The sequence below is a fragment of the Mustela nigripes genome, unplaced genomic scaffold, assembly GCF_022355385.1.
Source record: "Mustela nigripes isolate SB6536 unplaced genomic scaffold, MUSNIG.SB6536 HiC_scaffold_75, whole genome shotgun sequence".
In the NCBI taxonomy this organism is placed as follows: domain Eukaryota; kingdom Metazoa; phylum Chordata; class Mammalia; order Carnivora; family Mustelidae; genus Mustela; species Mustela nigripes.
In genome coordinates this window covers 3,271,273-3,298,770 of record NW_026739490.1, presented here as the reverse complement: position 1 = coordinate 3,298,770, position 27,498 = coordinate 3,271,273, and the positions used below count along the sequence as shown (strand labels likewise).

Sequence of the window (27,498 nt, the reverse complement as noted above, 5' to 3'; positions counted from 1 at the left end):
AGTCTTCTGCACACTTGCCTTTTAAAAGATCAGGGGCGCCTGGGTTGCTCAGTGGGTTAAAGTCTCTGCCTTTGGCTCAGGTCATGATCCCAGGGTCCTGGAATAGAGCCCCACATTGGTCTCTCTGCTCAGCAGAGAGCCTGCTTCCCTCTCTCTCTTCCTGCCTCTCTATTTGTGATCTCTGTCTGTGAAATAAATAAAATCTTTAAAAAAAAATAAATAAAAGATCACAAGGAGACAAAGTAGAAAAAGATGCTGAGCTTTGGCATGCCACTACCTAAACAAATCTGTACTAAGCTTGAGGCTTGACACCAGCCATAGGGAGGAAAGAAAATGTTGGTCCAGAACCTCCCTACGGTATTAGCTCTGTCAGAATCTGCCATGTAGGGGTGCCTGAGTGGCTCAGTGGGTTCAAGCCTCTGCCTTCTGCTCAGGTCATGATCCCAGGGTCCTGGGATGGAGCCCAACATTGGGCTTTCTGCTCAGCAGGGAGCCTGCTTCCCCCCTGCCCCCTCTGCCTGCCTCTCTGCCTACTTGTGATCTCTGTCTGTCAAATAAATAAATAAAATCTTAAAAAAAAAAAAAAAAAAGAATCTGCCATGTAGATAAAACTGGCTGGGAAGTTTCCCTGGTTTCTCAAAGTGCCAGAACCACTTAATGAGTGTGGGAATTTGCCCTTCCTTGAAATACAATATACTCACTAACCACTGGAGCCCAGAACTTTTATTAGAGATAAAATCCTCTGACAGCATTCTTGCCTCTTCCTGCATCAGGGGTATACTCACAAGCCCCAGTCCTCCCCTTGCTTATTATGAGGTGCTTACTAAACACAGGCAGTGGGCCAGGTGCTGGAGGTGCCAAGGGGACCAGAACTGAGCTGAAGCCTTACAGAACTGGTAGCCCAAGTACAAAAGGAGTTGGCTGGAAACTAAAAAACAGGAGAGCCAAAAGGAAAAGATGGACAATGGATACACAGAAACAACTGAGGAAATTTCCCATGAACAGAGACAAAAATGATTTGGAAAGCAGAGGAAGGGCTTGGAAGGTCCAACATTCTAAAAGTTCCAGAAAGGGACAAGCAGGAATGGAGGGGAGGAAGGCATCCTTGAAATAATTCAGGATCATTTCCACCCCACCCCCACCCCCAAATGTCTGAGATTCCAGAGTGAAAAGGCCCCAAGTGCCCAGTGCGAGATATAAATAGAATGAGGGACTGTGAGGAAGGCTTCAGACACAGACAACGAAAAGACCTACAAGCTTCCAAAATTCTAGCTTGTGTCCAAGTAGAGTTTCACAAGGTAGAGAAAGGAGTAGAGAGTGACCAAGTACTTCACAGGGCTGTGAATGGGCAAGAAGGGAGCAAGCAGAAGTTGGAGACCAGTCTGGAAGCAATGACCGAGGATGAGGACTGTCCAGTGGCGGGACGGGCTCTGGAGGTGAGGCAGAAAGATGGCGTGGACGTGGGGAGAGAGAGGAAGCAAAGAATCAGGGACACCTGCAGGACTTCTGGCTTCACCAGCTGGCTGTGTATTGTGGCTCTGATCGAGAACAAGATGGCAGGAGGGGAGGAGTGGTTTGGGAGTCAAAAGCTTGACCCTTTCTTCCTCTGAAGTTTGAGGTGTCTTGTGTCCCAGCACCTGGAGGGTGCAGGCCAGGGCTTGGACCTGAAGTCTAGCGTCTGGAGGTCTGGCTTCAGGCTTCTGTGGAAGTCACCAGCATAATAGAGGCTTGCCAGGGTTGTGCACTAGACGGGGTCCCCCAGGGGAAAAGCATGTGGTGGGGAGGCAGCCTGAAACCAGGTTCTGAGGAACCCTGGCATTGAATGATCAGGGTGAGGAGGAGCCTGTTTGGGTTTTTATGTTTTTCTGGAAACCACCCATTTTATTAATTTGCTGTCATTCTTTTTAAATTTGGGGACAGCAAGCACAGCTAGAACTCTTCCTCCATGGACCTAGAGCTTTATCCTCCATTTGGGCCTTCACCCCCTTCCCTGCTCAGTTAGCCTTGCCAGAAGCGTGTCCATGTGTTATTTTCCAAAGAACCAATGTTGGGATTCTTCACTTTTATTTTTTCTGTATTTTTGTATATATATTAATTTTTGGTCCCCTGCTTCCATTAGCCTCCATTTTTATCCTGTTTTTCTAGATTCTAGAGATAAGCTCTTCATGTACTTTGCCTTTAAGATTGTGTGGGCTTGTTTGTTTGTTTTTTAAGATTTTTAAAATTTATTTGAGAGAGTGAGAGTGGTGCAGGGGAGAGCAGAGGGAGAGGAATAAGCAGACAGCCACCCAGGCACCCTAAGACTGTGCATTTTTTTTAGAACTCTGACTGCTCTGTGGGATTGGTCGGTTCTTACCCTAATCTTCTAAAATTATCAGTAATTGTGAACTTTCAATTTCCCCTCTGACTAGGAGCGATTTATAACAGCACTTTCCAGCTTCTAAGTGATCTGGGGTTTTGTTCACCCTTTTGCTGCTGGTTTCTAATTACCGTGTGATGGTAATTACATCTTCTCCTTCTTGCAACTTACTGCATTTCACTGAACAGACATTCTTCCACGCCCTTCTACACACCCGTGCTGGTGTGGGCAATACTGACCAACCTTAAGTAAAATGAGAAAATTAAGAACAATCCTGGACATTTCCACATACCTTAATCTGTAAGGAGAGATGGATTATAATTTCGCAAGGATGCACTTTACTCGTTCCAGCACAGACCGGCAGGATTAAGTGTTACAGGGTAAATTCTGGTCAAACTGTTTGAGTTCTGAAAACCATGGCAGCCACCTACTGGCTGTGCAAGCTTGGGCAACGAACTTTGCCTCTTTGTGCCTCTGCTTCTTTTCCTGTTGAATGGGGCGAGCGGCAGTGCCTACCTTAACTTACAGTGCATACAAAGCTGTACCAAAGCACAGGCTCAGGCAGGGCGCATGCTGTTAGACAATTACAGAAGATCTTACAAAACAAAACAACTAGAAAATTCCTTTCTATGATTATTTACTTGGTTTTAGGAATTTCACTGATTGGCAAAATTCCAGGTTTTGTACCATTTCCCTCTGACAAGATCAACTCTTATATGTGCTCTTCAGGCACACAAAAAGAATGTGGGTTCTATTTGTGGTATAGAGTTCTATGGCTCTAATAATCAATCTTATAATATTACCAAGGTCCTGGATGTCTTTTCTGACAACACATCAAGGGGTAAATGACATCTTTAATGGACTCGCACTTCCACACTGAAGGACCAGCAATGCCTGGCAGGACTCAGGCAGGAGCCTGGGGAGTCACATCTCCTATCAATGCCAACATACAGTCCTATAGCATCCCTGTCTCCTGCCAATCGGGAAGGGTTTTTTTGAGTCTCACCTATAGGATCTGGCTTCTCAGTGTTTTCCATTCATGTATGCAAGAGACTTGGCATGACCTCAAAAGTTAAAAACTAATGGCATCACCATTTTATACCCCCTTCCTAAAGCCCGAAGCCTTACAACCCTCACTCTACACATGGCTGCCAAACAGGTCTTTGGAATACCTTGACTGCAATGTCACTCCCCAACCTCTGGGACTTAAACCCTTCAATAACTTTCTGCCAAGAAACAGATCAAGTTTAAAAAAAAAAAAAAAAAACAACAAAAAAAAACACCACCTATCTCCTAAGCTCTGTGTAAATGCTCATAACACCACGAACCCCCCCATCCCACACCGCCGAGGCTGCCGCTGGGTGGTGGGAAGGGGAGGTGCTGACAGTCTGTGCCAAGCGGTCCAGAGCACTCACAGCATGGCGATGCCCCAGTGCTTCCCCGCTCTCTCTCCTGCTGCCTGGAAGCCGGACAGCCCGATGAGAGCCACCGTGGGTGTAATGGTCAGGGGCCCGATGTATTTCAGCAGAGCCCCAGGCAGGCCGAGGAGGCCAATGACCACTTCTATCAGTGAGGACATGATGATGGCGCCCTGGATCTGGAACGAGAGAGGCCAGAGACAGGAGAGTGAGCAGCCTGTAGATCGTACACTCCAAATGTCACCCACAATCACACTGGACAGTTCTGCCAAGCAGCGACTTACTACCTAACAGGCATGACACAGCTGGAAAATTCCTGAGGCCTCAAAAGAAACCAGTGGAGTGAGTGGGGTCTAGCCAACCTATGAATCACATGGTCACTATAGGAGCATCACATAAACGGGCACTGATAGATGTACCGTCAACCTGCCACCCCATGGACAAGTGAGAGAGTTATCATTCCCGCTCAAGACATGGGACATTCAAAGCCAGCCTCAGAGGAACACTCCAGCACAGACTCTAGAGTGAGTCCCTGAGGGATATGGAGAAGGAGGTATTATTGATACAAATTCTAAAAGAACCCTCCTACAGTGGGGAAGGGCTGTGTCTGCGTCCATTATGAACTAATGGTAAAAGATCTTCCAGGTTTGGGAAGATCTGGATAAACAGTCAGCCATTCTTCATGGCTGAGGACTCCCAGCTGTGTTCTCCTGCCCTGTTCTGTTCAAGTGCACCACAGCAGACCAGTATCTTTAATTCCTTCCCCACACACAGGCAAACACAGGCTGGGATGAAGAGTTCTGCTGCCCATAGGCCAGCCTCTGTCACTCCCTGCCAGGGAGCCGTGTCCCGCTGGGCCAGTTACACTGGAGGTTGTGTATCCGGTCCGTGGGCACACGGTAAGGGGTAGGGAGGGAAATGAAGGGCAAGAAACAACACTGGATGGTGGCATAAAGCATTTCTGCACACTTCATTTCATAGTGATGGCACCTTAGTTTCACAGAAGAAATAAACATGTCCAAAGTTGGAAAAGAAAAGGAGGGCTTAGCGCAAGGAAGCACAAATTCTTGGGAAGCGGGGAAGAAACACAAAGAAGCCGCATGCAGACCGTGCTCAAGTTTTACCTCGCGTATCCGGGGGTACCAAATGTGCTCTGTGTGCAGCAGCTCTGTGGTTCCATTGGACACTGAAACATCTTGAAAACAAAAACAAAGACAGTATTTTTTTGGAGTGACACTGATGCTTCACAGGATATATTCATTTCACTCTTTGTAAGGAGAAATTTCTTCTCTGTTTTACGTATATTTGTATAAAATACCCATCCCTGAAATTCCTGTTACGACAGTATGGCTTACCATACTGAAAGGTGGACTCCCAACGCTAACGTAACCACATGTAGTCATTGACTGAGCGCTCCCGGAGCGTCAAAAGCTGACTGAACTGGGGATTCATACTGCTAGTGGCCTCCTCACACAAAGACCAACCTTTGCAAGCAGCGGAACTAACTGAAATGCCTGATAGCAAGGCTGCTGACTGAGGTTTTTCTAAAGTCTGGAGAAAACAGAGGGCCTTTTCCAGTTCCTAAATCAAATCCGTGGTCACCAACTAACTCCTAGGAGCAAGGAAGGAAACGAAGGTTGGAAAACTTTGCTCCTAGAGCCAAAAAGTGTAACAGTATTTTGAGAGTACAACAGGACTATCTGATTTTTCTCAAACCCCCTATCTGATTTTTTCCTGACCTTATCAGGCTATTTAAGGATCTCTGTAATCACTAACGGGGTGGGGTGGGGGTGGGGAGTGAAAGTCATTTGCAGAAAACCAAAGCAGCCAGGTCCTTCAAAAGCAAAGATGGTTCAGAGAAGGGATGCTGATGCAGCAAAGAGAGTGATTACTGGTGGTTCATAAAATCCACTGAAAGAAAAGAGGCAGAAAAATAGCACAAATGTTGTTCTAGTCCATTCCCATATTTATCAATTTCATTAGCATAGAGAAATGAGGCTCCTTCTGGTCCTTACTTGCTCTGGGGTTAGGGATGAATGAGTGGGGGAGAGAGAGAGACAGAAACACGATCCACAGACTGGAGTATTCTAAGCGGTTTGTTGCTTCTGTGTTCTGTGCCTGATTCCAGAAAGGATTTAAGGCCGCCGAGGGCAGCACGTCCAGGCCTCCCTTCTATCACCTGCGCTAAGGGACCCCAATGACGTACGTGGAAATAACTGCAGTTACCTGTGGTGTTACATTTCCATTTATCTAAAGACAGGATGGCTCGAGCAGGGGCCAGAAATGCAAAAGCACTGGCCTGAAACAGGGGTAACCTAAAAGAAACGAGACCAAAACCATGATCACGGCATCAGGAACTACCGAGGTAGTTCACGATTTGACAGCTTAACAGTCTTTTCCATAGACACACAGCACATGAGTAAATGCAGGCACGCGCGGGAGAAAGAGCCCCGGGCTACACAGATCTCCTCTGCACGCGGCCAGGGCCGCCAGCTTCTCCGTCCTCCCCTCCTGCTGCTCTCCCCAAACACAGCCCTGCATGGGCCCTGGGGGAGCCCTGTGGTCAGTGCCCACACCCCAATACCAGGCCCTGCCATCACCACCTTTCCCCTCGGGGGTGGGGGATGTCGGGCATTCGGGCGTCTTGCTCTCCTGCTGAGCTTGTGAGCTCCTTCTTAAACACGGGTGTGTCTTCCAATTTACCACCCTCCTCCTCTTCCCCTTCACATCTTTATTGGTTATCACAGGAGAAAAATCTATCCCCCCAACCCATCATTCCATTTTGTAAATCAAAAACTGCCCTAAATCCTACAGGATAAGCATCATAATCACATTAGTGATCTAGAACTACTGAGGAAAGAAAAGCTGTAAGTTACAAATCAGCAGTAGATATAACATCCTGCTTAATCATAAAAAATACTCAAGAGTTCTAAACCCTATTTTTAAAGAACCCCGAAAGCATGCAGACTCTCTGTAAAATCTCCTGCCTTCAATCCTCAAATGCCACCATTCAATTACATTTTAGATACTCCATGCTGCCTTTTTGAACACCTAAGCTACTCAAATTCAAAAGATTTTTGAATGTGTACAACATTTCAACTATAAATGTATGAAGGTAGCTTTACAGGCTAACATGAGAACTTGACTGCTATTTTTAATCTTTTCAGGGTGAAATCTAAAAATGACTCCTTCTATTGGCAGGGCTGGCAACTCCCAGATGTAGAGATCCTTCTGAAATATTCCCCAGCAGCCTTGTGTCAGCGTCCTGGCCAGTGGACCGGCACCCGGCACATGCCCCCCTGTGCTCTGACAGCACATCTGACCCCAACTGGAACAGGAAGTGGGCTAAGAGGAGGTGGCTCTGGCTGAAGGAGCCTTGTTACAAGCCCAGCGCTGGCACACACCTCTCTGCGCCAGCCACGGGCTCAAGATTCTCTTGTTCTCCTGGCTGTTTCAGTCATGCCATGAAATCACTGTGAGCAGGCAGGATGCTGGCTGGCGCCAGGGTGCCATAGGGCTGCACAGGGCAGACCAGAGGCATTGCCGGCCGTCATTCATGTGGGCACGCCCTCTACCAACCGTCCATTTACGATTACCTGTCAGAAGGGCCCAGAGCACAGTACCATCGAAAGTGGGAGTGAAGGTGACCTGAAGTGGGAATATACATTAAAGGAAAACACTGTTTGGTTGGATAAATTTTCAGAAATGCTCTGAAGGGGCAAAAGGAGGTCAACATCTCATCTGGAATGGATGCCATCTCAAATGACCCAAATAGCATCTGCTTTACTATCGTTTTGGATTTTCAGCATCATATCCCAGGGCCACATAACATGGATTGCATTTAGAGACCTCGTCCTAGAAATGGTGCCATCGACACCATACTGCTTGACTCACTGGTAGCAAAGTAAAGACTGGCTCTGGGTTCCACTCCCAGGGACATGAACTACTCCTGACCTCGTCTGGACCAGACCATCACCTGGGCACCTTTCAGGGCAAATATTTTATGGCTTAACCATGACCAAAGGTGCTGAGAACACAGGTGCAAAGAATCTCCCTCATTTCAAGCAACTGGGGCTCCTGCATTCCTTTGAAAGTGTGTGGTAACAGAAAATCCCCACCTGTTCTACCCCAGGCTCGCAGGACTCTGGAAAGGGCTGGCTCACACGTTCATGGTTCAACCCCGAGCACACTGCCCACCCCACACAGCACTGGCAGGAGGACAGGGGTGGCTGCTGTACACACTAGATACTCTCAGGGGCTGACGGGGCTTTCTGAAGCTCTTCCCCAGCAGACAGCTGACCTTCTGCCTGCACAGGGCTCATCCCTCTACACTTGGTCACACACCAGTCACCACCTTGGGTCCCCGGGCTCCCCCATTGTGGGCAGGACTGCCCACTCTTTTACTTTGTCCTGACAGCAGGAAGGGAAACGAATCAAACTGTGCCTTTCTTTACACTGGGGGCTGGCAAACCAGCCCATGAACCCAATCTAGCAAATGACTTGTCTTTGTGAGGAAGGTTTCCCCAGGACACAGCCACAGTTGTCTGCAGCTGCTTTGGGGTTACAATGGTAGAGCCTAGTAATCCCAAGAGAGACCACAGAGCCCAAAATGTTTACTGCTTGTCCCTTTACAGGCAAAGTGTGCTGCCCCAGTGTAGAGGAAAAGTATTATCTGAAACACGGGAAGAGGTGGTGGGTTTTTGCAGATGAGCTTTTAAGGTTAATAGTGCCCCTAAACGTTATGAGGAAACAAATCTGAGCAGACAGGCACCTTTACTGTGCTGACGCATTCCCATGTCGGGCTCTAGCCTTAGGATGGAGAAAAACCTAACCTCAGCCTTATTTTCTTTAGAACTCAGTTGGAGGCGTCCCATTTCCTCCTCTGAACCCAGGAGACCAGAGCCCCGGGCCCCATGCTCTTTCTCAACAGCCCCTTCACAGACCTGCACTCTAGCTTCTCACTTCTGAGCCTTTGCCCTTCTCAGTCATCAACTCACTTCCAACAATCAATTTTTATTCTTCATTCAAAGGCACAGAGAAAATACCACGTCCTCCAGGAAACATTCCAAGATCTCCTTCCTCGGGTTCAAAATGCTTTCCCCTATAACTCAGGCTTTTCTGTCCGCGACTTCTCCAAGTCACCCTGCAAGCTGCCAGGAAGCTGCTTCATGATCCCTGGGGTGCTGGTTGAAAACAGCAATTTCTGCATCTCACCCTGGCCTGGTGCATCAGTCTCGGATGAGGCCTCCAGTCTGCATACGGAATAATCATTTCTGGCTAAAGCTGAGGCACCAGGCACCACAAAGGCAGACTACCCCTGTGCCAGTAAAGGGATTTACTGCTTTACAGTGACAGAAAAAACAACCCCCGAGCTGCCGAGGAAGCCCAGTCCATTTTAGTGGAGAGTGGGATTTAGAAACCGAGATGAAACACCAGGTGTGCTCACAGTTACTAGGGTGGCATTTAGTGAATAGAGCTAGGATTCATTGTTGAATCGTGGGGTCACAATGACACCTGTAGCTCAGCCCAGTATTATCTCCTTTCTTTCCATATTTATGTCTCTCCTTTCCCTACACTGAGCGTCCCGATTTCCATCACCATCAATATGTTATTCATTTGGTTTATCCTGTAACAGAATACAGCACAGAATTACACCAAAACCATAACTAACAAGACTACTAAAGGGACCTGGGTGGCTCAGATGGTTGGGCGTCTGCCTTCGGTTCAGGTCATGATCCCAGAGTCCTGGGATCAAGAGTCCTGCATCAGGCTCCCTGCTCAGCCTCTGCCTCTCTGTCTCTCATGAATAAATAAATGAAATCCTTTAAAAAAAAAAAAGACTACTAAGATTATTAAGGCTATTAATATTTTGGGGCACCTGGGTGGCTCATTTGGCTAACGTGTCTGCCTTCAGCTCAGGTCAAGATCTCAGGGTCCTGGGATCAAGCCTCAGGTCAGGATCCCTGCTTAGCAGGGGGCCTGCTTCTCCCTTGCCCTCTGCCTGCCGTTCCATCTGCCTGTGCTCTCTCTGTTGAATAAACTCTTAAAAAAAAAAAAAAAAAGACTTAAGATTTCTGTTTTCCATCCCATTCAGGGCATGGAAAGTACTGTGTTCTGAAGTCTGTGAATGAATTCTTTTCTGTGTGGTTAGCAATTTGACATGTAGTTAGGCTCATGGGTTTCTGTAATTTTAGGATTTGCTTTTCTTCATCCTTTCAGATTTAGGTTTTGAGCATGTTGAACATTTGTACAGTTTAAAAATCAAACCACAGAGAGAGATACCAGAAGAGTCTCACTCCTACCTCATCCCTTCCATCCCATTCTCAGCTACTTCCTACAGGTAACCATTTTCCTTCCTTCGTAATTATCCTTGTTCCCATGACTGCACTCACACTTTTTTGCCACTTGTTTTTTCCTGCATATCCTGGAACTTACTCTCTACCACTACAGAGATCGCCCCCATTTCTTCTCAGGGCTGCATGGACTATAGTGTGTGATGCACAAACAGCAGCCAGTCTCCTGCAGATACGCATTTGAGTTGTTAAATATTTTGCCATTACAAATGATATAGCAATAAACAACTTTGGGGCACTGTTTTGCATGTATGGGAGTGTATCTTCAGTGTAAATTTCTGTAAGTGGGATTGCTAGATCAAATGGTAAATGCATATATACTCTAGATATTGTAAAATTCTTTATAAGGGTTGAACTATTTTCACTCCTGACAGCAATGTATAAGATGTTCTTCTACAGTCTTGCCATCAGAGTGGCTCATTGAAATTTTTATTTTTTGTGAATCTACCAAAGGTGAGAAGTGGTATCTGAGAGTAGCTTTAGTTTAATTATTATAAATTGACAATCTTACATATGGAGAAGAACTTTTCTATGATCTATTCATGTCTTCTGCTTTTTCTGCCTACATAATTTTTGGAACCTTTTTAAAATATGTTCACTTGTAGCTGGTGAAACCATTCTGGAAAACAGAATGGAGGTTCCTCAAAAAGTTGAAAACAGAGCCACCCTACGACTCAGCAATCACGCAACTGGGTATTTACCCTAAAGATACAAATGTAGTGATCCAAAGGGGCACATGCACCTGAATGTTTATAGCAGCAATGTCCACAATAGCCAAACTATGGAAAGAACCTAGATGTCCATCAACAGATTACTGGATAAAGATGTGGTATACATACATACATATATACACAAACGCATACGTGTGCACACCCCCCCACACAATGGAATACTATGCAGTCATCAAAACCCCCCAAAATTGCAACGCCATGGATGGAACTAGAGGGTATTATGCTAAGAGAAATAAGTCAATCAGAGAAAGACAATTATATGATCTCTCTGATAGGAGGATTTTGAGATGCGGTGGGGGGGTTGTAGGGGTAGGGAGGGAAAAAATTGAAACAAGATGGGATCAGGAGGGAGACAAACCGTAAGAGAATCTTAATCTCAGGAAACAAACTGAGGTTGCTGGAGGGGAGTGGGGTAGGAGGGATAGGGTGGCTGGGTGATGGACACTGGGGAGAGTATGTGCTATGGTGAGTGCTATGAATTATGTAAGACTGATGATTCACAGACAAGTAATATATTACACGTTAATTTTTTTTTAAAAAGTACACTTGTGGTAAGCACTGGGTGACGTATGGAATTGTTGAATCACTGTCTTATATACAAGAAACTAACATAACACTATGTTAACTACATTGAAATTTAAAATTTTTAAAATATTTTTTAAAATGGAAGAAATAAATAAAAATATATTCTTTCATTCTTAAAATACTTGGACTTTTAAGAGTCCTTTCTGTATTAGAGATTTGGACTTTATCTGTGATACATTAGAAATACTTTCCCAGTTTGTCATTTTTATGGTATATTTTTACAATGTAAAGTTTAAAATTTTTTATATTTAATGTTATCAAATTTGTTATCCTTTTGTTTTGGGGGTTTGAGTCCTAGTTTAAAAGTCTTTCCCTACTTCTAGGTTATATAGGATTTAACCCTTGTTTTATTCTAATACTTATATAGTTCCATGATTCTTGCATTTGGATCTCTAATCCATTCTGGATTGACTAAATAAAACAAAACAAAACAAAACCTCCTCACTAAAGACAAGTGTTATCTTTTCTGTTTTTCACCCCCAAGTATAATATTTTCTCTTCAAGTATGTGCTGTTCTTGTTTTACAGGCAAATGCTAAAATTAGATGAACGCTCCAGTCAGCACTTCCAGTCACAGAGTCCTGGAGATCCTCAGTGGAAGCAGCCAACTCGCTTCCCTCCCAAGCCACAGCTCACAGCCGGGGCTTTGTCCAGACAGAGCACAGGAATTCATGAGGGCTAGCTGGATATGATTTTGATAACCTCCTTGTCAAGTGTAACAGTATCAACTACTTCCAGTCAAGACTTTGTTAGCCTAAAACACTTTCGTGGATAACTGAATTCGATAACCCCACATGTACTAAGTCTCCTAGCCCCGGGAGCATCAGAAACGCTCACAGAGAAACAGCATGTCAAATGAAGGGGAAATATCCTGGAAAAGCCAGTGTTGAAGGAGCTAAACCTGAGTAGGCTCAGTGGAGAGGTGGCGGGTGCTCAGGCCGCACGAGGAGTGGATGACGTACCCTAACCATTTTCTGATGGCCTGAGACAGATTCAGGGCCCCACCCTGGCCAGGGGACGCTGTCAGTGTGGCTGAGGAGTGCACGCAACCACCTACCACATGGACCAAGGACATGATGCTCAGCCAGACAGCCTAGCCCTTGCCCCCCTGCACCCCGCCACCTCACCTGCACCCGCCTGCCTCCTTCCCTTCCAGAAGGCCCACTAAAATAATGAGAGCAAACAGGCAGGTGTGGACAGGTTCCAGGCATTATCTCATTTGATGCTAACAATTTCACCATTATTAATTACCACTTTACAGATGAGGGAAGACAGCTTTCAGAGAACAGGCAGCTTGTCCAAAGTCACAAGGCTGGAAAACAGTGGAACAGGAATGATGCCTGCTCTGACGCCAAAGCTCTCCAATACAGCTGGTTGGGGGCTGAGGCAAAGCTAATGACCTCAAAAGTCATTAGCTCCAAGTTCTCACTGGCTCCCAATTCTATAACCTCCTACCCAAAATTTGAGTTAAATGGACTTTTTTTTTTTTTTTTTTTAAGTTAGGGGAAAACCTTGCGATCTGCTACTATATGCCTGCTTCATGTGACAGAATATGAAAGACTCTCACCCTCATGGTTATTCTGGCAAACATGGCTCACCCTGAATCAACAGTGCTTCTGGCCCCATCCCGTAGGTTACAACAGAGAAGGGCAATTGTCGAAAAAAATCAAATACCACCCTGAGGACACAGTCAGACAAATTCAAACCACTGGACTCAACAAGACATCTGGCCTGGGTGCTTTATGGAGGCAAAACTATGGAGGAAAGATGTGGGACAGCCTATTATTCAGAGACCAAAGAGATACACTAAACAAATGTCCACATGACCTAGACTGCATCCAGATTCAGGAAGGTGGAGAGGACAGTAGGGAAGATATTTTAGGGACCTCCTGGGAAATTAAACAGCCTGCATGTTAGATTGTATAGCAGAACAACAGTGCTCTCAGATGTGGTAAGTCATCCAGTGGGACCCTCAGTCCCACAAGTTTTTATGGGTCAGCTGGCACGGAAGCCACTTTACTTTCAAGGGGTTCAAAAAACTGCACGTATACCCCAAGTACATATAGGGAAACAGAATGCAGGAGACTTCCCAATCTCCCCCATCCCCAATCTAATCACTGCTTCCCTCCACCCTTGCCAGTTTTATGAACAGTTAAGAGTTCAGAGCCCTCAGGGCTGCCTGGGTGGTGTTCAGTAGTTAAGTGCTGCCTTCGGCTCAGGTCATGATCCCAGGGTTCTGGGATTGAACTCCACACCAGGCTCCCGCTCAGCGGGAAAGCCTGCTTCTCCCTCTCCCTCTGACCCTGTTTGTATTATACTCCCTCTCTTGCGCTCTCTGTCAAATAAATAAATAAAATCTTAAAAAAAGAGATTTCAGAGCCCCAGACCTGAGAGTTGGAGGTATCCTTCAGCCACCCCGTACTCAGTGAGCACACATCACGTACAGGCCCCAAGAACTCAGGAAGGTGAGAGAGAGGGGAGCGCCCTCTTCAGGACAGACAATCTGCTTAGAAAACAGGCTGCTGCACCAGCTACTAGGATGCTCTTGGCCCAATCCCTACCATTTCTCAGCAAAGAAAGGCTCGGCCTGCCTGTGGCAGGCCTGTGGTGAACTGGAGGGGCTCCTCTGGGAAGGGGCCAGCCCACCTGCAGTCTAGTCTTTTGTGAGAGAGCTTAGAGGGAGGTTTTGCCCAGGCAAAAGACTGAGGTAACCCCCAAACAAAGCACCTGCCACACTTCAGGAAAGATGGTGTGGGGGGGCAGGGTTCCCGGATCCTCCTTCACCCCTAGTTCTGCACTGACACCTGGAGTGAGGGGTGAGGACTCTGGAAAGCTCAGAGCTGTACAGAGACTTGGCCTCTATTTTAAGAGGTGGCAGCAGCCAAAGTGATACAGTAGCTGAGTCCTCCCTGAAGCCAGGGAGGCAACACTGCTGCCAGCTGGCTAGCATTGGGGGGTGGGGGGAGAGGGGGAGGCGCAGGGGAATCGGAACAAACTTGCCCCAATCTCTCAGGATTTCAAAGCTTTGCATTAATTCTTGGAACAAGGCTCAGGAGTTCCCGGGACTGACATCACAAACGAACCAAAATGAGAACTGTTAAAACCTCAGTTGAGGGAACTCAGCAATGAAGACGTTGTTGAAAGCAGAGTGCAGGGGGTAAAGGTCAATGGGCAGGAGCAAGAAGGAAAAGGCAAGGTGGGGAGGAGGGAGGCGGCGGCACAGCAGCCTTGGCAGAATGGCTATCCCCAGCAGGCTGAGGCTCTGGGCAGCACGAAAGCCACAGGAATCATGGGGCATCAGGGACTGAGACCCACAACGACCACCATTTCCAAACCATCATGGTCCCCAGAGGAAAGGAAAGCACTTGGTGCAGAGGGAGGTGTGCAGGGAAGGGAGGAGGGTCTGCAGCACACATGGTGTGGCCTCGGCCAGCCCCGCCCGTGACCCGCCCCCAAGGAGCCTTCACTTGGCAGCATCCTGAAGCTGGCGCTTGGGACTTACACAAAGACACACACTGGCTTCACCTCCACCGGTTCCTGAGCAATTCTCAGGAATAAAACAGGTTTCCAGGAATAGTGTGCCACTCTCCACCTGGGTGCCTGTGTGAAGTGAGGAGGAGGGACAACCTGGTCATAGCCCACAGCTCAGGGACACTGACACTTTCCTCCATCTTCGGCTCTAAACCCAGCTTTCTCAAAGTGAAGGGCCTGTGCCCACTGCACACGGTACAAGAGAGCACTGGGCACTCAGCACAAGGCAGGGGGATGGGGGAGTGTAGGCAAAACCCCGTACAGAACTCAGACACTTCGTGGTCTGACAATAGGTCCTAGATACCATGCAAGCTGAACATGAAACTTTTTTCCCTCTGCGGCTCTAAGCCTAAGGAAATGGGCACTAAACTACAAATGCACGCATACACAGACCACCTACAATCCTTACAGCTGGGACACGGAGAATAAAGCCTGCTCCCAACACCAGCAGCCCCCCTCCCACACTGTCCCACCCTTGCCATCCCCGCAACCCCAACGGCTTTATCTATTTCTTTGATCCTGTGGTGATCCGGAAGTAAATACGTGAGTCTGTTAAAATGATCCTTCACGGCCTATAGTGAGCATCCAGCAGAACTGTAAGATCTTCCAAGGACTCGTTCTCTATCAAGTCTCAGATGGACTTTAGGAAGCTTGTAATAATCTATTTGCACGATAATGGCAAAATGTCACCTACAGGCCAACTTCAGAAGAGACACCTCTCCTTTTCACAAAAGGAAACAGAGCTGGGGAGGTCATCTGCTCCAAACCAGAGGGCTGAGCAGGTCCCTCTAACCTCCTGTCCTTGCTGCACTCCCCCATGTGTGACGGGAAAAGAAACCATTATTTGCCACCTGCCTTCAGCTAATGCTTTACACCAAGTACTGTAGGTTCTGACTGCCCACAGGATTACAGTTCATCATTAAAATGTCCAACAAGGGGGTGCCTGGGTGGCTCAGGGGGTTAAGCCTCTGCCTTCGGCTCGGGTCATGATCTCAGGGTCCTGGGATGGAGCCCCGCATTGGGCTCTCTGCTCAGCAGGGAGTCTGCTTCCCTCTCTCTCTCTCTCTGCCTGCCTCTCTGCCTACTATGATCTCTGTCAGATAAATAAATAAAATCTTTAAAATAAAATAAAATATCCAACACCCTGATTTTTTTTTAAAGTAGATCAATTACCTTTATTAGTTGCAATCCTGTTAGTTTTCCTTAGAACAGTAATACTTCACTTTTAGTGTTACTCATCCATTAAAGCAGCATCACCGCACTGCCAAATTAACCACACACAACTAAACACCTGACACGTGCATCCCACCTTTATCTGGGTCAGCACCGGCAGCATGGCCTTGGGGAGCCTCTGGAACAGACCCTGGGAGGCCCCTCCTCCACCCCATCCTGAGGAGGAGCCGGGTGGAGCCGGGTATCTCAGTACCATGGACGGCTCCTCCCGCTGAGGTCCTAGGCCTGCCTTGCTCCGCTGGAAACATGGGAGGAGGGGCTGTGTAGGGGTGGCAGGGGGATATGTGGCCACTGTTTGGATTTCTGCTCTTCTCTCACTCAACCTACAGGAAATGGGCCAAGGGCATAGGAAGTGGTTCCACTGGAGAGGGGAGCCCTGCCCCTTGGGGCCCAGAGGAAGAAGGGAAAGAGCAGGGATTAGAGAAGTCAGTTCTCTAGTGGGAGGGGTACAGGGTGGGGAGATGCAGAGGAGATAGAACACTTGAATATATAGGTGCAGCAAACAAACCTCAGAGGTGGTGACCAGCCAGGCAGGAAGGGGGAAACACCCCTCACCATCTCAGTTCACCTGTGCTCAGCAGGCCCTCAAATATACAGTGGACAAACACTGAAACGAATGTATCAATAACAGCTTAAGGCTTTGCAGAGTTGGAATCCACAGCACTAGCAGGAAGGATCCCAGGCAGGAAAACAGTGCTGCTAGCACAGAGAAGGAGAGCAAGAGTTAACCCAGTGCAAGAAGGGCCAGAAGCCTGAGGGGGTGATACTGGGGGGTGGGTTGCTCCCTCAATTCTCCCCAGACCCAAAGGCAGCTGATTCAAATTCATCCAATCATATTCTTTAATAATCAACACACACCAAGGCACACCCATGTTTTTCTTTCCACTTCAGGATCAAAAGCAGAAATGGACTTCCAGAACGCAGGCTACAGCTGAACTCATCATTCAACCCTGAAAAACACACACGTACACACACTCTGTCTCCATCTGTCTCTCCCCACTGGCCCCTGGCTAGCTCCACACAGGGACCCTGAAACCTCTAACATTTTCCTTCCTATTTCCCCTCCAGAATCCTTGCATGAATCCCACTGTCTTTCTCCTAGATATCCCTGGTCCCCTGAATCTGGCCCATCACCCTCTCCATACTACATCCAAGTAATGTCTTTCGAGGCACAGCCCCAGTAGGCAAGTGCCCCGCCAGTGGAGCCCAAGCAAGCTCTCTTGTCCCGCTGAGAGAACACCCAAGCATCAGAGACTGGCCCACAGCCTGGCCTCTGGTCAAGGGGGAGGCCTCATCAGGCTGACTTCCTGACTTTGCCCCTGCCCTGCCCAGGATGGAAGTTCCTTCAACCCTCCTGGGCCAGGAGCCCACTGAGTCATCAAGACCCATCTCACATGCTATCACCTCTCCTAGGACTCTCCCTTCAAATCCCCAAAGGTGCAGGTGGCTGTCCCATAAGCCTCATAGCACACGCTCATCTCAACAATTCGCACAGCTGGGTCCAGGCACCCGGGGCCTCCCATACAGACTGTTCGCTGCCTATCTGCTGGAACAGGTCAGTACTTTCCTCCTCTTTTTTCCCACGTTAAGAGTATGGACACCACCACACTGTGACAGCCACAGAAAATCCACATCCCAAGATGAAACCACATGAAAGCACCTCAACACACGTTGTCCTGCCCCAGTTGCACACATTCACTAACACGGTTGGCAGACGGAGACCCACCTCCCAATCTATAGCTAGGCACACAGCCACACCACAGTGAGGATGGGACCCACGGCTTCCCACACCTCCCAAGGACATGGGTGGGGCTTCCCCGTCACAACGCTCCCACCATGAAACCGAGCAAAGAAAGCCACACTCACCACGCCTCTTGGGCACAGGGTGCAGACAGGCACTTAGTGCACACACAAATGTTTGCATGCGCACATCTACTGCAGCTCTACAGGCTGGGTCCCCAAGCGATCCCAGCAGGTATTTCAAAGCCCTCTCCTGTTCCTTCTCAGCTCAGCTGCTAGGGGGTGGGTGCATAGACCCAAGCTGTTCTGTTTAGGTCTCTTGTGCCCCAAGATGGGTAAGGGGTAAGGGGGTCCTGAATGGGTGCCCTCCCATCTCTTTGCCCTCACCCAAAGGGCCCCCCACTTCTGTCTCACCAGCAGGCAACTGTGCCTGCGGCTGCCAGGCTCAACTGCCAGCCAGGACTAGCCTCCTTGGCATAAGACCAGGGCAGAGCTGCATACTGCATATTTTACTACACTAAAGACATATGCTTCCACTCTTCTGATCAATCAGCAATCTTCACTCTTCAGATCAACTAGCAATCTCAACTGTAAGCACTGCCCAGTTTTACAGATGGTTTGTGCAACGAGTTCCCCAAGGAGTCAGCTGTTTAGAAAAAGAACAATCCCCAGCCACCCTGCCAAAGAACCAATGGCCTGTATAGAAGGTAAGGCTCCCGAGTCAGTCAACAAAAGCTTTTTAATACACTCTGGATTTGAAATACAGAACCTCGAATGCTTTCTCAAAGGACTGAAAGATGCTCCCAACCAAATTTATCTACCTGGCTCTAAGAAAATAACTCAAGTCCTCCTTGGAATGCCCAGAACACATCCCTTCCCTCTCACAGGTCAATGACACCCTGCCCCTCCCCTCACAGGTCCTCTAAGGAGACCATCCTCCTGGGGTAAGAGAGGTGCTCAGAGTGGTGGATATAGGCAGGCTTTCAGGGGCTGGGGTTGGACAACTCCAAGAGCTGGACACCCCCACAGCCTTCTATCCATCCACAGACCTGCCAGGAAGCTGCCCTATCCCTTCCCAGGACGCAGCCTGCAAGGCCAATCAGAACACCTTAACTCTGCTCACAGCCCTTCCCGTATTTCTCCTGTCCCCAGGTAAGGGCAACCCTCGGGAGGTCCCTGAGGGTTCAGACTCCTCAGAATACAGTTCATGAGTCTCAAGCTGCTTTCTGTAGCTTCTTGTTCTTGTTCCCCCAGCAGAGAAGGCAAAGCCCTCCTCAGGCTGTCTCTGACAGAGCAGGGGACAGAACTCCCGAGTGTAATCTGCTGCCCTTCCAGTGGGGACAGAGGGTCCTGCTGCAGCAGGCTCCAAGCCGAGAGCAGAGCCGGGGGCAAAGGAGGAGGCTGAACTGTGATGAGGGTGGAAGAGCAGAGAGCAGAGGAATGAGCGGCCCGCACAAGGAGGCAGGCAAGGACGGTTCTTTTCCTTCCCGTGCCGGCTCCACACCCATTTGAGCTGGGGGCTGGGGATGCAAGGTGAACCAGCCAGAGCCCTGGTACTGAGGGGAGCACAATCCCATGGGAAAAGACACGAAAACAAAAAAGGACAGAGTGGACTAAGAGCCACATCAGAAGACTGTACACGAGATGCATGTGTGGGGATTCAGAGGAGGCAACAACAGAAGCCTTGGGGACACAAGCGTGCTTCACAGAGGGGGAGGGACAAGCCGGGAGGATAAGCAGGGTTTACTGGTTGCTGGGGAGCACAAGCATAGGAGGAGAAACAGGGGGCTCAGGGAGGAGCTCAGCCCAAAGCAAGTGCAGGGCTCAGAGGCCAGCCCACGGCAGGGTGGTGGGACAGAGAGCAAGGGAGAAGCCTATGGGGTGGGAGTCAGACTTTGAAGGGGGAGTGGGGCTACAGCCTGGCAGGCAGCCCAGGGGAAGATGCAACGGGAGCAAGATGGGCGGGGGGGCACAGAGTGGAGAGCAGAGCCACCCTGGAGGCAGGGAAACCAGTGGGCACGAGCAGAGCAGTTAAGTCTGAACTAAAGGAAGGGGGACAGGAAGAGGATCCTGGAGAGAATGAGACTTGCCCACTGGGGACCCGGAAGGAGAGGAGAGTGAGTCTGAGTCTCTAGCTTGCCCACCTGGGGAAGAGAGGCTGGGCCCTCCACCAAGAAAAGAAACACGGGGGTGGGGGTTGGGGGGTTGACCGTGGCCACTAGGATGCCCCCCACCCTGCCAGCTCCAGCTAGTCCTTCCAAGCAGCCCTGAGTGAGTGGCCTCACTCCATGCCTCAGGGGGCTTCAGCACCCCAATTCAACACCCCAATCTCACCTGCATCCAAACGTTGTCTGCAGCAAGGTTGTGATTCCCACGCAGAAGAAAATGGTCCCGATGAGCTGGCTGGTGGCCCACTGGTCGTAGCCCACGCACATGGCGTCGGCCAGCAGAAAGGGCACGGCGATGGTGCCACTGAAGCACGTCAGGTAGTGCTGTGGGCGACAGGAGGGGTTGGGGAGAGAGGAGCGCTTCCTCTTGTTTCTGTCCAATCCTATCCGAACTGGAGCCCCGGCTGTTTGTGAACAACAGCCCACAGGAAGACTCTCTGGTGTTCAGGGTACATATGCCTACCCTGTAGCACATCCTCTCCGTTCTTTAGCGCTTCACCTTCCTGGCAGTTTCCTGTCTATGGCTCGCCTGAGCCCGGCCTGCACAGGTGAGGTTTATTTACAGAACTCTGACTGGGAACACCTGCTTTGTTCAAATGCTTTTTTAGCATCAGTTACTAAGATCTGAGATCCCTTTCCTCTAATCTGTTGACACAAATTGTGTTGCATGGAACTATTCTTAAAACAAGCCCTCAGCAGTCATGCTAGGTTTTTCTTCTCGGGTGTGATTTGCCAATATTTCACGTGGCATTCTATATATATTCTTGAGATCATCCGTCTTCCTTTTATTTATTTATTTTTTCTTAAATTCTCTCCAGTCTGTGGGTTAAAGTTACTCAAGCATCTACGCACAGGGTGTTTCCCATCTTTTTCTAGGGCCTGGCATTGTTTGACTACCATCGGGAAAGGGTTATGGGTGTGTGGGAGCTGTGGGAACCCTCCAGAAAGTGCCCATCCCCCATTCCTCCTTTGGGACCTAGCCCCCGCTTTTGGCCCCTGGTGGGACATTCCGGGCACTCGCTGCTCACCTCCCTTCCTCCCAGAGGTCTGTCTATTCAGGTCCCTCTTCTGATCTGCAAACTTCCTACTTCCCTTCCCAAGTTTCCCGTCTCTGCTCTCATTTGCCAGAATGGGTTGCCTAACGCCCGACACTCCACTATGCAACACTGTGAGGTGTTCCGGACGGGGAACAGAACGTTCCTGTCTGGGACTTTGCAGAGCTGCTCATAAGCTTAAGAGCACTGCAGATCGTCAAGAAAGGCATGACACATGCAAGGTTTCCTGATCCTATAAGACCAGGGAAAACTTCTAAAGACATATGTAATATAAACATTTCCAAAAGTGAGTTTCGTGAATCTGATTCAGGATACTCAGCCCAAGCTAAAGACAACTTAGCTCCTTTGGCTGTGACTCCTCCTTTACTAGACACCTTTCAGTCCAGGTAACCAGCTGCTTTGGTGCCCGTGTGGGAGGTGGGGACAGAGGTGCTGAGGGCGCTGGGAACCAGACCAAAGCATCAGATGTCTGCAGAGACTTCCCCTCCTCCAAGTGACTACACGTGTCTGGGGTGCATTGGGACCGATTTTTCTCAGCATCTGAAATACCTCAGGTGGAACAACCCATTCCAACTTGAGAAAGGAAAAAAGGAAGCCAAACCTCAGAACAGAGTCCGGGCTAAAACAACCAAGGCAGATATAGGCCAGGGCGTCAGGGCCTCTGGGCCTCCCACCAACCCCTAAGTGGGAAAAGGGTACAGAGAGAGGGGAGAAAAACACCCAAGATGCAGGGCCCGCGTCAAGCTGGGTCACCACCTGTCTGGTCTCCCAGCATCTGGTGGCTTGCCCACTGTGTTCCCACGGCAGTCCGCAGCAGATGAAGCCTCTACGACAGCGGGTCTCCCTTCCCATGCAGAGAAGACTGAAACCTCCTATGTGCATCCCGGCCAACAGGGCACTTGTTGGTGTCACCCCTGTTTCACAGCAGAACTGACCACGACTGGACTACATGACCAGGAGTGAAGATCAAAACTTCTCCTCCCTCCCTCACTGCATTCTCCCCTCTTTCTCTATCTCACCGGCCCTTCCTCTTTCCTGCCACATCACTCGTCTGCTCATTCCTTGAGAGTTTTCCCTCTTTCATGCCTGCGTCCACCTCTTCCTCCTGTTCTTTTCTTCCTTCCACTACTATGAAACGGATGCTAATGAGTCCCAGTCGCCATTGTTAAAATAGAAATTTATAATAAAGTTGTCCATAAATAAAAATCAAAATTGAATTTTTAAAGAATCCAGACAGACAAGTTGAACATCTGCTGGTAGTTACATTCTAAGGGAGCCATCTTACCTGTAACCCCAGAAATATGCACAGGTACCAGGGGGGTACATCTTCTATGGTATAAATCATGTCCGATCTCTGGGGGTCTAGACTGCCGGTACTATCCAGGGTTTCGGCAAGAGAGCTCTGTGAGTGACAGGGAGAAAAGGCATTATTTAATAGAAGCAAGGACCAGGAACACACTCAGCTTGGAGCAGGCCACTATTACTGAGAAACAACTTTATGAAGTGGTGGCCATGCTTTTGCAAAAATCAGCCTTGGCTGCCTTTGATGCAAGGCTCAACACACTCAGCGAGACGACCAGTCCTCAGAGTTTGGGGGCTCGGTATCCCTTGTCACAGACTCATCCCCAAGAGCACCCAGCTTGCTCAGGGTTTCTCTCCAAGCCCAGGGGGCCCTACACAGACAGGGACGTTCCCTGGTTGACCCCATAAACGGATGCCTTGGCATGAGCAGTTCTCGAGAGGTGCCTCAAAGGAAGAAAACGTTTTAAAACGCTAACCACTTTCAGACAAAGAGCACTAATCTGTCCCTTCTACCCTTCTCATCCCTGCAAGGAGAAAGATCGCTGAACTTCAAAACAAAGTCCTACACCCTCCTATCAAAACACAGCTGCTCTGACACATGGCGAGTGAAAAGTAAAATTCGAAAGGACACAGGTAGGATTTCAATTTTTGTTTAAAAACAGACTAAAGATATATTGATAGTTTAGGGGACAGGGTTTTTTCCTTTCCTTCCCCCTCCCCATTACTACAGACTTCTAAAAACATTAAGTGTTGTATGCTTTTTGAGCCAAAATCTTCACAAAGACTGGACACTTTGGATTATAGTCTAGACGTATTCAGTTGATGTCTACATTACTTCTCAGCTAAACAGAAAACTCAAGATAACCTCAAGTCATCTCATGTACCCTCAAAACTGCTCTGGGTTCTAAAACTCTATGAACAATTTCTTAGAATCCAAGATGGGCACTTTAAGTCTTTTGTAACTTAAAAAAAGTGCCTAAAAAGAAAAAGTAAAAGATGGTTCACAAAAAAGATGATGACCTTCTGACATTATCTAGCCCCACTTGTGCCCTCTTGTCCATGGATATGGTCCACAGAAAGACACTGACTCCCTGTTCGTCAATCGATTTCTTGTGCAGAGGCAGACAAGGATTTGGGGCCCAAATACCACTGAACAAAGGAAGTGACGCAGTTCAGCCTCACCTTTTAAAGCCTAAGGGTAAATAAACGTCTGATGTAAGTTGACATTTGAGCTAATCCAAACGAGAACTGAGGTTGACCTTTCAGAGAACTTTTCCTTCCATTTTAAACAAGATAGTGGCAGATCTGCATTCCTGAATAAGTTAAAATGGATCATGTGTGCCTTTAAAAAATCTGTTGATAGGGGTGGTAGAGAAAACACATGGGTGTGAACAGTGTTGTATGCACTAATGTGCAGGAAAGGGTTAATTCAGCAGGTCTGGGTTGTCCAAGCCCTCACACATTTCAAAAAAATGGCTTGGGGGGTGGTTGGGTGGCTCAGTAGGTTAAGCCTCTGCCTTTGGCTCAGGTCATGATCTCAGGGTCCTGGGATTGAGCCCCACATCAAGCTCTCTGCTCAGTGGAGAGCCTGCTTCGCCCTCTTTCTCTGCCTGCAGCTCTGCCTACTTGTGATCTCTCTGTCAAAATAAATAAAATCTTTAAAAAAGAAAAAAATGGCTAGGTCCTTGCCTGGCAATTGGGAGACAGCCTGTTAATCCTTGGAATAGCCTGGGGTTTTTTGGTTTGTTTGTTTAAGTTTTTCTGTTCATTTGAGACAGGGAGGGAGGGAGAAAAAGTGAGTGAGCAGGGAGGAGCAGAGTGGGGAGGGAGAAGGAGAATCCTGCTCTTAAGAATGTGTCTAGGGGTACCTGGGGGGCTCAGTCAATTGAATGTCCAACTCTTGGTTTCAGTTCGGATCATGAACTCATGGGTCATAGGATCTGCCTTGCATTGGGCTTCGCACTCAGCACCCAAACTGCTTGAGATTCCCTCTTCCTCTGCCCCTCCCGCCCAACTCTGTCTCTGTCTCTCTCACACACACACTTTCTCTCAAATGGATCTTTAAAAAAAAAAAAAAATAAGCTTTTAAAAGTCTAAAATGTAATATAAAAATGAATTTAAGAGATAATAAAATTTCCAAGAACTAACGGATATGTTTACAAATTAGAAAAACCCACCAATGAATTAACTCAATGAATTAACGAAAAACTATTCAGATATTCTGGAAGGCAGCCATGATACCACCAATGTTGCTCAGACTCAGATATTTTGAAAACTCAATAAAGCAATCAACTGCATTAAGAAAGACCTTAAAACAGAAATTTAAAAACAAAGGGAAATAAAACATGTTGACAGAATTTTTTTTAAGAAAAGGAATAAAAAGTGCACATGAAGGAGCATAAGAGAAAACAGATATGAGTAACAAAGGGTCACAGGCTGGAAGTGGGAGAAAAAAAAGAAATCAAACAACATAAGAAAAAAAAATGATTAGAGAGAAAGGATAGCTAGCGAAGGCTAGCAAAAGAGATCCAAAATATGTCCCTCAAATAAGAAAACCAAAAGAATAGACTGAAACAAAAAATAAAGACAGAATTTAAGACAGCTTTCCTAAAATAAAAGGGTCCTTAATGCTAAATACTCCAAGTGCCAAAAAACACTGACCCAGAATAGTCAACATCAAAACATATCTAAGTAAAGTTACTGAATATCAAAGATAAACAAAGAATCCAAAAAACAGGCAAAAATACCAAGATGCTGATAAAAAGAAGAAAACAAGACTGGCCCAATTTCTCCACAGCCAAAATCAATACCAGAGAACCAAAGAGTAGCAACAACAAGGTATGACTCAATTATTCTCTTATCTTTGTACTACACAATTTTCCAAGCATATACAAAGGTGGAAATATGGAATACCAACCCCAAATCTCTCTCTAGCTTCAAAAATTACCAATGCTGTATTCTTGTCTAATCTATTCCAAGGGAACTTCCTTTTTCAAGAACTGCTGGTACCTTAATTTTAAACAGAATCCACAAGGATTGAAAGTTTAAAAGGTCTTTAACTTTAAAAATAAATCTCAACATTACAAAAATAGGTTCATCTTTAGAATAAATGAAACAAGATAGGATTGAGAGGGAGACAAACCATAAGTGACTTTTAATCTCACAAAACAAACTGAGGGTTGTTGGGGGGAGGGGGCTTGGGTGAAGGGGGGTGGGGTTATGGACATTGGGGGGGGGTGTGCTTTGGTGAGTGCTATGGGGTGTGTGGACCTGGCGATTCACAGACCTGTACCCCTGGGGATAAAAATATATGTTTATAAAAAATAAAAAATTTAAAAAAAATAGGTTCATCTTCTATTTAACAAGCTTGGTAACCATTGCAACCACCCAGCTGTTGAAACAATGGGCAGCAAAAGACCCCAGTGCCAAGCCAGTGGGATATTCAAGTGGGTACACATTATAACTACTTCACTTGTAACTAGTTCCACATTTTGGCAATCTCTGCTTCCTAAAAACCTCATGCATGCTGTTTTACATTCTCCGGTCCCCCATGCAAGGGACCTAGGAAGTCACATGTCATAATAACCCCATTTTATAGATGAGGAGGTAGAGACCCTGAGGAGCCAAGCGGGTCGCCCAGCAGTTGAAAACAGGCTGTCCACAAAGGCTGCACTTGCCACCATGCTACACAGCCTCCCAGGAAGAGCAGGGTTGCTGCTTAGAAATTGCCAGAAACAATGGACTCTCTGAAATTGTGATTAATAGTGATTTGCCCAATACCGCTGCAACCACTTCACGTGCTGCTGTAAACACACATGCTATAAACATATTTTGCCCAATACTGCTGCAACCACTTCACGTGCTGCTGTAAACACTGTAAAACAACAAATTGCTGATATTTCAATGGGAACATCTAAACCGTTTACGTAGTTACTTCATTCCTGTTCCAAATACCCTCACTATAAACAAAGTTCAATTCCTTCAACATCCCCCAAAGAGGAATCCCAGTAATACCAAGGTCAAGTTCAGAATGTATTGGGCGTGGGTCTCAATGCTATGGTCTTAAAGATTCATGGTCCAGGACTCAAGGCATTATCCTTCTGGTCCCTTTCATGAATAAATCCCTTTGAGCACATTCCAAGATGGGTATCTTGTAGCTAACACCATATTAACCAGCATTTACTATAAGGAGCTCAAGAGTATTAAGAGATACCAGAAGTCAAGTTTTGTATAAAATAAGAAAATACATAACAACTAACAGCTTGCTATAATTAGGAAAACAAACATGAATATGGAGAACATGTGGGGTGATCTCTCTGGCCCCCACTCATCCTGTCTCTCCTGCAAGGTTCCAGTGTTACTTCATGGTCAAGTGTTCAAGACACAGCCTTTCCATGCCCTTGAAAAAGCAAGATCCCACAGGGTAGTATCCTCCGAAGTTTTCTTTGCATGAATTCAAGACAGCAGAGGGCCTAAATTTCATTTTTTCTCTAAAACACGGATTGTGATAGCACCTCTCTAATTGGGTTGTGGTGAGGACTAACAGTGGCCCCTTGCCTGAATCATAGAGCCCAAGGTCTGGACCATTCGCACCATTTAATACATGACAGCTCTTCCCCCGAAACCTGTCATTTCATAAAGAAAAGCAGCCAGTGAAACAGAAAGATATCTTCTCTCCCTAGTACTCAAAGAAATACGAATGTTTCAAAGTTTAGACAGTGAAAAAGATTTTCAAACAGGCAAATAAATGTCTAGCATAAATGAGCCAGACATTCTTCCTGCCAACAGTTCACTAGAATCAGTAAAAGGTACTGCCAGAGATGTTAAAAAGCCCTCAGTGTTAATGCTCATTGTTATTCATTTCAAAAGATGACCATCGTTTCCTGGATAATGTAGGAGGGAGTCCAAAATCATGACAGCCTATACCCTGGAAATTCTGGTGACTCTGATTAAGGGCCCAGTACACAAAAAATGGATACAGCCAAAAGAGTCTATGAATTCAGAAGCACTCTACTACAAGATGT

The 27,498-nt window shown here is 47.3% G+C and overlaps 1 protein-coding gene across 11 annotated transcripts in view; it reads right to left on the bottom strand.

Moving 5' to 3' along the window:
• The window catches only part of LOC132008155 (solute carrier family 23 member 2), a 131,451-nt gene that overhangs the window by 26,400 nt on the left and 77,553 nt on the right, over positions 1-27,498 (bottom strand). For all 11 annotated transcript variants that reach the window (XM_059386559.1, XM_059386557.1, XM_059386560.1 and 8 more), the window contains 5 exons: positions 22,458-22,574; positions 20,284-20,441; positions 6,004-6,092; positions 4,902-4,972; positions 3,775-3,956 (listed from right to left, as the gene is read on the bottom strand). In XM_059386559.1, coding sequence (XP_059242542.1) covers positions 3,775-3,956; positions 4,902-4,972; positions 6,004-6,092; positions 20,284-20,441; positions 22,458-22,574 — 617 coding nt within the window. The remainder of the gene's footprint in view (positions 1-3,774; positions 3,957-4,901; positions 4,973-6,003; positions 6,093-20,283; positions 20,442-22,457; positions 22,575-27,498) is intronic.